The sequence below is a fragment of the Mastigoproctus giganteus genome, chromosome 9 (genome assembly GCF_048544385.1).
Source record: "Mastigoproctus giganteus isolate SK-2022 chromosome 9, ASM4854438v1, whole genome shotgun sequence".
NCBI classification, from domain to species: domain Eukaryota; kingdom Metazoa; phylum Arthropoda; class Arachnida; order Uropygi; family Thelyphonidae; genus Mastigoproctus; species Mastigoproctus giganteus.
Genome location: NC_143583.1, coordinates 34,907,137 through 34,921,205, shown reverse-complemented (window position 1 = coordinate 34,921,205; position 14,069 = coordinate 34,907,137). Strand labels below are relative to the sequence as shown.

The following is a 14,069-nucleotide window of genomic DNA, read 5'->3' as shown; positions in this document are numbered from 1 at the left end:
CCTCCAATAGTTTATCTACTTCTGCATTGAATTTATTTAAGCTATCAACCTCCACAACAACAGACTGAAGCGTGTTTCAGCAATCAATCGCCTGCTGGTTAAAAGCAAACTTCCACACGTATATCTCGTGTGTGTAGTCTGAGCTTGCTCAATCCATTCAAGGCCTTAAACACCTCAATCAGATCACAACACGGGTGCCTAGTCTCCAGATCCCAATCTCATTGCCCTTCTCTGTACTCATTTCAACAACTCTCCATCCTTGCTAAAATGAGGCCTCCAGAACTGTATGCAGTACTCAAGATGTGGCCTGAGCATTACCTAATACAATGGGATAACCACCTCCTCATCCCTGCTAGTAAAATTCCTGTATATCATTGAGAAAACACCATGACCTGTCCTAGTAATCTGTCTGTATTGTCCAAAGAACTTTATATCCAACTGTACAATTACCCCCAACCCCTTTATTATTTTCCACTACCTTCACTGCAGAAACACACAGTTGGTATGTTACTCAGGGATTACCCATATGCAGTACTTTTCATTTGTAAATATTAAACTTCAATTGCCATTTCTCTGCCCATCTACCTAACTTTTCTAGATCCTGTTGCAATAGAATACTGTCATTCCTGAGATTAATCCCCATGCCAACCTTTGTATGATCTACAAACTTGGACATTAAGCCTGCTATGCATTCATCAATATCATTGATAAATACAGAAAACAACAATGAGCACAACACCAAACCTTAGGGAACTCCACTAAAAACATTAGTCCACAAAGAGCAATGTCCATTGATTACCACTCTCTGTCTTCTCCCCCTAAACCATCCTTTTATTCATAGCAGCAACTTGCCCTTAATGCCACACTGCTCCAATTTGAACAGCACTTTTTTATGTGCAATAGTATCAAAATCTTTCCTGAAATTCAAGTATATGATATCAAAAATTATTTATTTTTTCCATTCAGTTCCTTGGTCACTGCATCATAGTAACATATCAGATTTGTTAGACAAGACCAGTCCTTAGTAAATCCAGGCTGTGACTGCAGTATAATTGCATTCCTGTCCAGATGGTCCTGCATTACTTCTTTTACCAGACTCCATTATTTTCCCTAGAACAGAAGTTAAACTAATTAGTCATATCACCCTTTCATCTCCCTTTGTGAATTGAAGGTATTCAGAGAAAGTGCATCACCGCTTAAAATTGTAATTGACATCCAAATAACATAAGTATATGGCAATATTTCTTACAGATTGCATCAGATAAGAGTGACACGCGTAGGTGATGACGTAATATTGCAACAGCTGTTACTTTCAGCTATATAAGCATGCTCTGCAAGAGTTGTAGTCATTCCTTGCTTGTGTCAGGATGGCAAGTTATGTGCAGTTGATGCCACAAAAAAAGAGTGCTATTGTTGTCCTATTGCTTATAGAGTGTCTTCTAATCAGTTGACGGTGAGTAGATTTCTCTCCAAACTCAAGAATACTGCTTCTGCTAATAGGAAAAAAAGGAACCGGACACAAACGAGTCTCTACGCCAAAAGAGGACCACATTATGAAGCGCTTATGCCTTAAAAACTGTAAAGCTTCTTCATCTGAGCTGAAAAGAGAATAGGAAGAACATACAGGAGTGGTAGCAAGTGCAGTAAGTCAGAAGACGCCTCTTCAAAAATGGACTCGTAGCCTGTCATCCTAAGAAGAAGCCCCTCCTCACACAAAAAATTAAAAAGGCCCAATTAATTTGGTGTAAGGAGCATGTCAAATGGACTCCCGAGCAGCGGAAGTCAGTTATTTTCTCGGATGAGAGGAAATTCAACCTGCATGGCTCTGATGGGAGACAAACGATTCGCCATATACATGGTGAAGAATACCATCTTGACTGTATGGTGTCTACAGTGAAATTCGCTAACAGCCAAATGATATGTGGGTGCATTTCGTATTATGAAGTAGGTGGTTGTTGTTATTGTTATTCGGTTTTTAGGAGCATTAGCAACTAAAGCCATATTGCTCCGGAGATATGCAATGGTCATTCCCTGACCTTTCCGCATTCTCCGTATTTGGTGGTCACGGGCTCGAACCCCGGTCTAATCAAGAAGCGTGTGCTACACACTGCTACTCCTGCCCACCTGGCTACAGAGACACCATGGAATAGGTCACCCGCAGTTTATAAAACGTTATGGAAATGCAAATGGATACCTGGCTATTTTGCAAGGCAAATTGCTGCCAACCATTAAGAGACCATTTCAGCCTGCCAAGTAACTGCATCTTTCAGGACAACTCTGCTCCTTGTCATCGGGCAAGAGGTGTAAGTAGGCATTTCTATAGTTACTTTAGCTTCATTTCTGCATTAGAGGTTCAACAGTAATACGTTTACATTTGTTACAGGTAAAAAAAATGGTTGGAAGAACGGTCCATTACAGCTTTTAGCTTGCCAGGATCTGAATTCTATAGAGAACCTTTGGCATTGTGTGGAATCTGCAGTTGCCAGAAAGAAACCAAAGACCCATTGTGAATTTCAGGAGCCATAATTCGTGTTTGGAACCGAGAACTATCAGTTGATTATCTTCAGAAATTGATCTTGTCAATGCCTCGATGGTGTGCTGCTGTCATCAGAGCCAGAGGCTGTTCAACTAAATATTAGCTTGCACCTGGTGAACTTTTCATTTTGTTTTCCATTTAAAATGGTAAACTGAAGCAAATTGAGGGCTTCTGATAACATTTCGGCCACAACTGTTGTGTTTGCCAAAACTGTTGTATAAAGGTTGTAAATGCTCATTTTGGAATATTTTGAAAGCACCTGTCAAATATTACTTAGCTTTGCCTTAATTATTAATAAATATCTTTTGTTATATTTCTATTTGTGATGCTAGTCATTAATGTAACATACCATTGCAAAAAAGGGTTAAAAATCTGAAATTCCTAGGTGATACACTTTCTTTTAACACCAGTGTGTGTGTGTGTGTGTGTGTGTGTGTGTGTGTGTGTGTGTGTGTGTGTGTGTGTGTGTGTGTGTGTGTGTGTGTGTGTGTGTGTGTGTATACATGGTAAATAAATTTGATGAATTTGAGGTTTTGCTCAAAACATCAAAGGCAGATATTGTTGGGATATCAGAGACATGGTGTCACACAGATATAAGTAATGCAGAACTGGAATTTGGGGAGTACAAGGTCTACAGAAAGGATAGACAGGATAGGAAGGGAGGAGGGGTTATACTATTAGTTAAGAAACACATAAAATCCAAGGAAGTGAAGCCAGTTGACATCGTGGACAGTACAGTGTCGAGTCAGTTTGGTGTGACATAAGCATTGGGAGATCAAAATTGAGAGTAGGAGTGTGCTATAGGCCTAATGACTCTGATAAGTATAATAAGAAATTGTACAGGGAAATAGAGTGGGCCAGTAAATCAGAGAGTCTTATAATAGGGGATTTTAATTTCCCAGATATTGACTGGAATTTGTGGGTTGGTCACTCACACACTAGCAAGGCTTTTGTGGATTTATTGGATGATTGTTTTCTAAATCAGCATGTTCGGGAGGCAATTAGAGGGAGTAATACTCTTGATTTGATTATCAGTAGTGATTCTTCATGCATTAAGAATTTGCAGATACAGGAACCACTAGGTGGCAGTGATCACAGTGTGCTGAAGTGGGATTTACTCAAGGAGGTAACTACCATCAGAGGTAAAGGAAAGGGTTTTTGCTTTCGTAAAGGCGACTATGATGGTCTGAGACAGTATTTAAATTCTATACAGTGGGACCAACTGATGATGTTACCAACAGCAAACTCAAAATGGGAAGCATTCAAAGAACTTATCTTGGAAGCTACTAGGCTTTATATACCAACTAAAAAATATTGTTCAAGGTTTAGGCCTAAACGGATGTCAGATGAACTATTGAGACATATGGCAGAGAAGAAAAAAGCATGGGATACACATAAATTAACATGTGACACAGAAGCCTATGATAGATATAAGTTGATCTGTACCCAAGTTACAAAGGAGGTTAGGCAGGCGAAGGCAGATTACGAGAAATCTTTGGCAAGGGATGCAAAGAAAAACAGCAAGGAGTTCTTTACTTATGTAAACTCTAGAAGGAAGGGGATGAATCAGATTGTTCCACTTGATATCGATGGTTCAACTGTTCATGATCCTTCTCAGGTAGCTAACAAACTAAATCAATATTTTGCATCTACATTCACACATGAGGAGTTATTCATAGACGAAGTAAACACTGGCAGTGATCTAGATGATCTTGTAATAATTGAGAGTAAAGTGGAGGAGAAATTGTTGAAGATAAATACAAGAAAAGCACCTGGGGTGGATGGGATCTATCCAGTTATATTAAAGGAGGCAGCAAAGGAAGTAAGCAATCCGTTAGCCATAATTATGAGAGCTTCCTTGGACTCAGGGGAGGTACCCACAGACTGGAGATGTGCAAATATAACCCCAATTCACAAAGGAGGATCAAAGGCTGACACAAGTAATTATAGACCTGTGAGTTTAACTTCTGTTCCAGGAAAATTAATGGAAGCACTGGTTAAAGAAGCACTGCATGATCATCTTGACAAAAATTCAGTTATAGCTCAGACACAGCATGGTTTTGTTAAGGGAAGGTCTTGCCTGACCAATTTGATTGGATACTATGATGTAGTCACAAAAGAATTGGATGCAGGGAATAACTTTCATATTATATATTTGGATCTTAGAAAGGCTTTTGATACTGTTGCACATGGAACACTGCTGCACAAATTGGAGCAGTGTGGCATTCTTGGCAAATTGTTTCTATGGATAAAGGGATCGTTGAGTGCAAGAAGACAGAGAGTGGTAATTAATGGACACTGCTCATCGTGGACTAATGTTATTAGTGGAGTCCCTCAGGGTTCATGTGTTGGGTCCATTGTTGTTTTCTGTATTTATAAATAATACTGATGATGGTATATCAAGCTTAATGTCCAAGTTTGCAGACGATATAAAGGTTGGCAGGGTTGTTAAGGACGCTACTGAAGCTATGCTACTGCAACAGGTTCTGGAAAGGTTGAGCAGATGGGCTGAAAGGTGGCAAATGAAGTTTAACATTGACAAATGTAAAGCACTACATATGGGAAACAGCAACCCCAGAGCAACGTATCAACTCTGTGGTACTACACTGACAGTGGTAGAGAATGAAAAGGACCTGCGGGTAATTGTGCAGGCAGATATGAAGTTCTCTGAGCAGTGCAGACGGACTGCAAGAGTAGCTCATGGTGTCTTATCAATGATATACAGGAATTTTTCTAGCAGGGATAGGGAGGTGATTATTCCCTTGTATAAGGCAATGGTCAGGCCGCACCTTGAGTACTGTATACAGGTCTGGAGGCCTCATTTCAAGAAGGATGTAGAGCTGCTGGAACGAGTACAGAGAAGGGCAACAAGGTTAGTGAATGGAAGGAAGGGTTGCTCTTACGAAGAAAGGCTTAAGTTTTGCAAATTAGTGTCTGGAGACTAGGCACCGGCAAGGTGATCTGATAGAGGTGTACAAAGCCTTGAATGGTTTAAGCATGCTCAATGATGATGGGATACTGCCTCTTGCTCAGAATAATCACCTGAGAGGGCATAAATTCAAATTGAGGAAAGACAGATGTAGGATAGATGTGCGGAAATTTGCCTTTAGCCAGCGGGTAGTTGGTTGGTGGAACAGACTTCCATCCCTTGTTGTGGAAGTTGATAGCTTAAATAAATTTAAGGCTCAGCTGGACAGGTATTTTGAACAAACGGAGGGGGTGAAGTGGAAGGGTTTTTTTTTTTTTTTTTTGGCTGATGCTGCATAAGCTTGCTTTCTTGCATCATATGCCTCTACTAATGCTAATATATAAATAAAATATATCTAAATACATAGTACTGCTTTCAGTTTTCTGTTAATTATTACCATTTTTAATTTATTATTAATTATTTCTGTTTCTTTAGTGATAAATTGGGTACTGCGGAAGGTTCAGGTTAAAAAACTGTGTTCAGAAAAGAGAGCATCCTTAGATTCAGGGGAGGTCCCCAAGAACTGGAGATGTGCAAACGTATCCCCAATTGACAAAGGAGGTTTAAAGGGTGGCACAAATAATTATAGACCTGTTAGTTTAACTTCTGTTCTGAGAAAATAATGGAGCCAATGGTTAAAGAGGTGATACAGGATCACCTAGACAAGTAGACAAGGCTGCAGTAATAGTTTAGACACAGCATGGGTTTGTTAAGGGGAAGTCTTGTCTGACCAATATGATTGTATACTACGATGTGGTCACAAAGGAACTGGATGCGAAATATAATTTTGATATCATATACTTGGATTTCAGAAAAACTTTTAATACTTTTGCACATGGAATACTGCTGTACAAATTGGAGCGGTATGGCATTAAGGGCTTGATTGATTTTGATTTGGTAGTTGTTGGCGCATCGGCTTCTGTGGCCATATTGCACCTCCCAAGGTTTTTGCAGTACTTTGATCCAAGCCCGAGGCGGGAATCGAACCCGCGACCTTTGGGTTGCCGGGCAGGTACTTTACCCACTCGGCTAGCCCGGTCGGCGGCATTAAGGGCAAGTTGCTGCAATAGATAAAGGGATGGTTGAGTGGGAAATTCCAGAGCGTGTAATAAATGGACACTGCTCTACGTGGACTGTTATTAGTGGAGTCGGCCAGGGTTTGGTGCTGATCTCATTGTTGTTTTGTGTATTTATCAATGATATTCAGGCTTAATGTCCAAGTTTGCATATGATACAAAGGTTGGCAGAGTTGTTAATGACACCAAAGAGAGTATGCTACTGCAACAGGATCCAGAAAAGTTCTAGCAGCCAGCAGGTGGTTGATTGCTGGAACAGACTTCCATCTGTTGTTGTGGAAGATGATAGCTTAAATAAATTTAAGGCTGAACTATATTTGGAGTGACCAGAAGGGCAAAATGGGAAGGGTTTTTTTGTTTTGTTTATTTTTTGTTTGGCTGATGCTATATAAGCTTGCTTTCTTGCATCATATGCCTCAATTAATGCTAATGCTAAAATATGAAATTTCTAGGTGATGCGCTTTCTTTGAACACCAGTGTACATTTCTAACCAGAGATACTGCCCTGTTAGATTTTTGTCAACAAGCATCTATAGTTAATGTCTATTGTGTCTGGTCAGAATTGCACACTCTTGCAGAATTGGATATAGCTATCAAAGAACCAGATCTGCCCAACTATATAGTAATCTTTAATTATTTTAACATTGCTTGATGAAGTTCCCAGAATGATAATGATACATTTAGAAATTTGTAATTAGCAGATTAACATAATTCATAATGTTTAATTATAATCATCAGTTAGTAAGCATCCTTTCTCAAATGTACACAAGAAAGTGAACATTCAATAAAGGATTATTCCATTTTTATTAGCATTAGCAAAGGCACATGATGCAAGAAAGCAAGATTATATAGCATCAGCCAAAAAAAAAAAAAAAAAACCTTCTCATTTCACCCATCCACTCGCTCCAAATGTTTGTCTAGTTCTGTCTTGAATCTATTTAAGCTATCAACTTCTACAATGACAGATGGAAGTTTGTTCCAGCAATCAACCACCCGCTGGTTAAAGGCAAACTTCCACACATCTATTCTACAACTGTCTTTCCTTAATTTGAATTTATGCCCTATCAGGCAAATTATTCTGAACAAGAGGAAGAATCCCATCAGCATTGAGCATGCTCAAACCATTCAAGGCTTTATACACCTCAAATAATACACCTCAATAATTCTTAATTATCAGATAATTAAGAAACTCTTAATTATCTGATAATTAAGAGATTTTAACATTGGGAGGAAGAAATTTTCTTCCTCCCAATGTTAACATGGGAGGAAGAAAACATTACTTCAATAATTCTAAAATTTTTTTTTTTTTTTATGAAAACCCCAAACACGAAAGGTATCAAAACCTATAGTACTTAGTACTGTGCATGGGTTGAAGGAGAAGTATGGGGGGAGGGGGATGCCGGAAACTTTGCTCTAGAGACTAAACATGGGTTTCACCACTTCAAGCCTCCAATAAGCAAAGTGGTGGTATTTCACCGGTTGATGAAAGTCATCTACCACATGATAGTTCACCTAATAACAAAGTTATTACCTAGATTAACATTGTAAATTTTCTACTCTTGGCTTAATCCTAAGCTGAAGAAAATGTACAAGCTGATATTCTCTCTTATACCTTTATCTCCTTCAGGAGAAGGATCATCATCATCATCATTGAGATCCCAACTTCCTGCAACATCATAATTGTCTATCAAATCAGTGTTATTCCATTCCAAACCTGAAAGCCAATAAATGTTAACTTTTAATAACCAATGTAACAAAATATGAGCTTAACAATGAATCATTCATAATGCCAATGAAAATTTTTAAATTTTGCCTGATCATACAAAACAAAACTTAAAATATATGCTTTTAGAAAAAACAAACAAAAAAAACTTATAAAAACAAAAATATATGCTTTGATAAAGCCCAAGATGAAAGCAAACTTTCATGTTAGGCTTTAGAAAATTCTGTTATCAGATGCTAAGAAATTTGGAGAATTATTGTTTGTAAGGTGTCTCTTAAATGTTAATCAAGTAATTAAGTAAGCAATTATAATGAATATGCACAAACTATAGAGGTTATCATAGAAGTATTAATAATTAATATTAAACTCAGTGATAAGCATGATAGCATCACTTAATGATGTTATTTGGAATATACTAATAATACACTGTCTGATCAACTTATTCCTACTCTTGCATTTCTTCTATTAACTGGGCTTCAATTCATTTCTGTATTTTACTACAACACCAAATGCTTATAGAATTTCGACACGCCTATGTGATCTATCAACCATTCACACAGTAAGCAGTAAAATATAACTTACCATCATCTATAACACAAACAGTAACTCCACGTCCTGTAATGTTTCTTTCCCAAACTCCTGTAATATTGATATCTTTCTTCCTGTCCACTGTATTAAACTGAAAGTGAAATTTATCTATATTATCAATTTCAAAATTATGTTTTAATGAATGAGAGTCTATATTCTTCTTAAAAACTATAATTAAGAATGATCCCTCCTCACAACATGATACTATGAAAAATATACTTTGCCAGTACCATCTTGCAATCTCATTTCCAAGAGCCATTTTCCCAATTAAGAATACTTATCTTATCTCCTCTAGTATAAGAACAATAACTGCAGGACCAATTTATTATTAAATGACTAATACATATCCTAAAATATTCCTAAAGTTGGGATATTTTAAAATTTTTCAAACACCAATTTGTATACCAATTTTAACCTAGGAGATTTAATAAAAAAATAAATAAATAAATTTTCTGTTTATACTCCAGGAAGATGTTTTAACATTTCTTGGATTCAGAGGAGTTCATAAACTAGAGACTACAAGAATATTACTGCAGTAGTTTGTGGTATCACGTTGATTTGAAGATGCAATGCATAACTCTGTACACTTAACCACTCAGCTATGGTCATGCCTAGATTTTGATCTAGTGCAGTCACAACATGACATACCCTCCTCCCATTCACATTTCAATTGCAAAACAAAATCAATATTGAAATGTTGTATAAATAAATTATAGCCTTACAGAAATATTTTAGTTTTAAATAATCTAAAGTTTTTCAAGTTCAAACGCTACTAAAAAAAAGTACTGCAGTTTTTAAAAAAGTTTTCCCTTAAAATACCCATTTCCTTTATGATTTTCAGAAATAAAAATATCATTCTAAAACCACAATGGATTTTAGCAACAACAAAATTCAGTTTGTGCCCTAAGACTACTGATATGACCAGACACAAAATACTAGTAGATTTTGTGAAGTCAAATATTACAACCGTTCTCTCTCTCTCTCTCTCTCTCTCTCTCTCCCCCAATACAATGCTTTTTCTTTCTGACATAGTATTTCACCCCATATCTACTATAATCCAGTATCATCTCAAAATAAGATAATCAGTATTAGTACAGGCTATCTCTAAACTAAAATTCAGTTTAAAATGTTTAACATTTTATTGCTTGTAAGTGGTGAACTCAAATTGCAAAAATTTCAACATCCATATTCATCACTATACAGATTTACACATAAAAGTAAATTCATGCTGTTAAATTGTAAGTTCTTTTACTAAAGGAACTACCCAAATCAGAACTTAATTTGTTATGGAATTAAATTTGTTAATATTCATTAATTTGTTATGTTATGGAAGAGTATACTGGACATAATACAAGTTTTGCTGCTTTTGCATTTGAAGTGATCATTGTGAATTATTTCTAAACAAGGTTTACAAAACATCCTCCTAGCAGGACAACCATAGTTAGGTACACATGAAGTTCACAAATGCTGAATATGTTATTCACCACAATCTCTTGCATACATTTTCAATGTTGGCAGGGAGTGTATTATTCACCCCAAACACTGCCAATGTCGAAAATGTTTGAAAGAGAACACTGTGGAAGGAGTGGGGGGTAAAGCTTTCACTCACAATCCCAGAAAGTATCAATGTATTGAACTAGTCAGGAGCTTCAGATTCCTAGAAACGCAGTCCACAAAGTGAAGCTACTTACGGATTCAACTTCTGCAGGCCTTGTCAGAAGGTGATAAAACATAGGTATGATTTTTGCCAGAGATATTACTCTATAAAGATGAAGACTTCCTTGTAAAATTAGTGTTTAGTGACAAGATAACATTTTATTTAAGTGGAAAAAATCTGAACAAAGTGACAGGATATGATAAATTTCAATCAATTTTTGTGGAACTGAAAGGTTATTTTGCTTTAATTTGTTTAACATTTGTACATGTTGTGTGGCCTGAAAAACCCTATTCCATCCACCTGAATTATCTAACTACAGTCTCAACTGAAGAGGCCCTTAGAAATTCCTCCAGTCATCAATAAGATTTGAACTCGTGTGTTTCTAAACAAGTGGTAAAACCAACATACTGTGCTGAAGGACTTAGCTTCCTTGAGGGTATATTAAACTAGCTTAGATGGATAGTAAACTATCTCAACAGAGGTGATATATTTTACTTTATTTGGCTTCTCCACACGATAAGAGGGCTCCGAAAGTAAATGGCTTCATAATACCTATTCTGGTTTAATGGAGAGGAAGAGAGGTCCAGGATGTATCTGTTGCAAGTATGAATTTTTTTTTTTTTTTTGTATACTGCTTTTATTAGGGAGTTGTTCCTAATCAATTTAACTCTGAATAAAGATAGGCGCCTCCGTAGCTAGGTGGGCAGGAGCAGTAGTGTGTAGCACGTGCTTCTTGATTAGACCGGGGTTCGAGCCTGTGATCCACCAAATACCCTGGATGCGGAAAGGTAAGGGAATGACCACCGCATATCCCAGGAGCAATATGGCCGTAGTTGCTGATGCTCCTAGAAACAAAAAGAAAAAAAGAATAAAGATATTAAAAGTTTTTTTCTACTTCAGGTATAAGTTTTTAGTCAGGATGTTCACTGCTAAGATGATCAAACAAACAGTCCAAGTATCTGATGAACAGAACATCATCAACCAATTGAACAGCATCTACTAGGCTGGGAATGAATATTTCTGTAAGTGCAGGAAATAGAGATTCTACACAGTGAGGGGTTTTTCAGCTGGAAATAGTGTCCAAGAATCTAAGCAGGCCTATGGAGGTATGCAAGATGACCCAGAAGAAGAAGACTGAATGATGAAGATGAATGATGACTATGGCATCAATATCAAAATTGCTAAGTATGACCACTGAATTCATTTTAAATCAGGTCATGGACATTGTCAGGCATGCAGGAATTCACAGGAGTGCGTTAATGTTAACCAACTAATCCACAAGTCACAGTGGTTTCTGTTATGCAGAAACCACTGTGTGGATCTCACAAATTTCTGACAAAGAATGGTAGCAACATGGGAAGGCATTCTTTGTGAGCCTGTATATTCCTAAAAGATGAAGGGGGGACTTTCAAGTTGATAGGATTAAGGAGAGTATAATGCCCTTTACTGACTTTGTGGGTTAATCTTTACAAGCTGGTATCCTTCTGTTGAGTTTCAAGGAGGCATGACATCACTGCATATGCCTAGCCCACTATGGTTAGTCTTGGGTGTTTATCACCCCCTCTTATCGCTGTTTTAAAATTGGGAACTTGTTTTCTGATTTTAAAACAGTAGTGGGGGGATAAACATCCTAACTAAGACTAACCACAGTGGGCTAGGCATGTTAATCACTGCTACTCACAACCATCAACTGGAAAGGTACCAGCTTGTGATATTGTTTAAGCTGTATTTCTTTTCAAAAGAGGTAGCTGAGTATTTGAATTCACAGCAAGTTGCCTTACCTTGGAGTAAACACAGTATCTCTCAGCTATACTCACTTTCAGAGATATATTATTAGGCATATGTAACTGTATTGGGAATCTCTTTTGTAAGGCATTTGAATTTATTGCCAATAAACTTGGTTCTACTCCTATGTTTAAGACATGACACAGCCAGTCAGAACAGTTCAGCTGCCATAAGTGGAGAAGCTCAAGCTAGGCTTGCAAAAATTAGCCATAATTATGAGAGCATCCTTGGACTCAGGGGAGGTCTCCATTGTCAGGAGATGTGCAAATGTATCCCCAATTCACAAAGGGGGATCGAAGGGTGACATGAGTAATTAGAGACCAGTTAGTTTGACTTCTGTTCCGGGTAAAATAACGGAGTCACTGGTTAAAGATGCATTAGAGGATCATCTAGACAAGACTGCAGCAATAATTCAGACACAGCATGGGTTTGTTAAGGGAAAGTCTTGTCTGACAAATTTGATAGGATATTATGATGTGGTTACAAAGGAACTGGATGCAAAAAATAATTTTGATATCATATATTTGGATTTCAGGAAAACTTTTGACACTGTTGCGCATGGAAGACTATTGGAGCAGAATGGTATTAAGGGTAAGTTGTTACAATGGATAAAAGGATGCTTGAATGGGAGAAGACAGAGGGTGGTAATCAATGGGTGCTGCTCTTCATGGACTAATATTATTAGCGGAGTCCCACAGGGTTCGGTGTTGGGTCCACTGTTGTTTTGTATATTTATCAATGATATTGATGAAGGTATATCAGGCTTAGTGTCGAAGTTTGCGGATGATACAAAGGTTGGCAGGGTTGTTAATGACAGTAATGACAGTGTGCTACTGCAACTGGATCTAGAAAATTTGGGCAGATGAGCTAAGAAGTGGCAACTGATGTTTAACCTTGACAAATGCAAAGTACTGCATACGGTAAAAGTAATCCCAGAGAAACATACCAACTGTGTGGTACTACACTTAAGGTGGTAGAAAATGAAAAAGACCTGGGAGTAATTGTGCAGTCAGATATGAAGTTTTCGGAGCAATGCAGACAGGCTGCCGGGGAAGGTCATGGGGTTTTGTCAATGATATATAGGAATTTTGCTAGCAGGAAGAAGGAGGTGATTGTCTCTCTGTATAAGGCAATGGTCAGGCCACGCCTTGAGTACTGCGTACAGGTCTGGAGGCCTCATTTTAGGAAGGATATAGATTTGCTTGAGCATGTACAGAGAAGGGCAACAAGATTGGTGAGTGGAATGAAGGGATCCTCTTACCAAGAGAGGCTTAAGTTCTGCAAACTGCAGTGGGTGGAGACTAGGCACCTGCGTGGTGATCTGATTGAGGTGTATAAAGCCTTGAATGGGTTGAGCACACTGAATTCTGATGGGAATCCTTCCACTTGTTCAGATTATGAACCTAAGGGGGCATAAATTCAAATTAAGAAAAGACAGATGTAGAATAGATGTGCAGAAATTTGCCTTTAGCCAGCAGGCAGTTAATTGCTGGAACAAACTTCCATCTGTCATTGTAGAAATTGATAGGTTAAATAAATTTAAGGAGGAACTGGACAGGCATTTGGAGGGAATGGTGTGATTTTTGTTTTTGGCTGATGCTGCATAAGCTCATACACTTGCTTTCTTACATCAACATGCCACTACTACTACTACTACATGAAAATACACAAAAGAATAAATAAAACTGGAAGTATATAAATCTAGCTAAACAAATTTGGAAAGAAAGAGAAATTAGA

General features: G+C 37.7%; 1 protein-coding gene across 1 annotated transcript in view; it reads right to left on the bottom strand.

Moving 5' to 3' along the window:
* The window catches only part of LOC150080142 (proprotein convertase subtilisin/kexin type 7-like), a 214,815-nt gene that overhangs the window by 143,328 nt on the left and 57,418 nt on the right, over positions 1-14,069 (bottom strand). Inside the window, exons 8-9 of the mRNA XM_090380627.1 lie at positions 8,885-8,981; positions 8,192-8,293 (exon numbers count right to left, since the gene is read on the bottom strand). Of these exons, the coding sequence (XP_090236753.1) occupies positions 8,192-8,293; positions 8,885-8,981 (199 nt within the window). The remainder of the gene's footprint in view (positions 1-8,191; positions 8,294-8,884; positions 8,982-14,069) is intronic.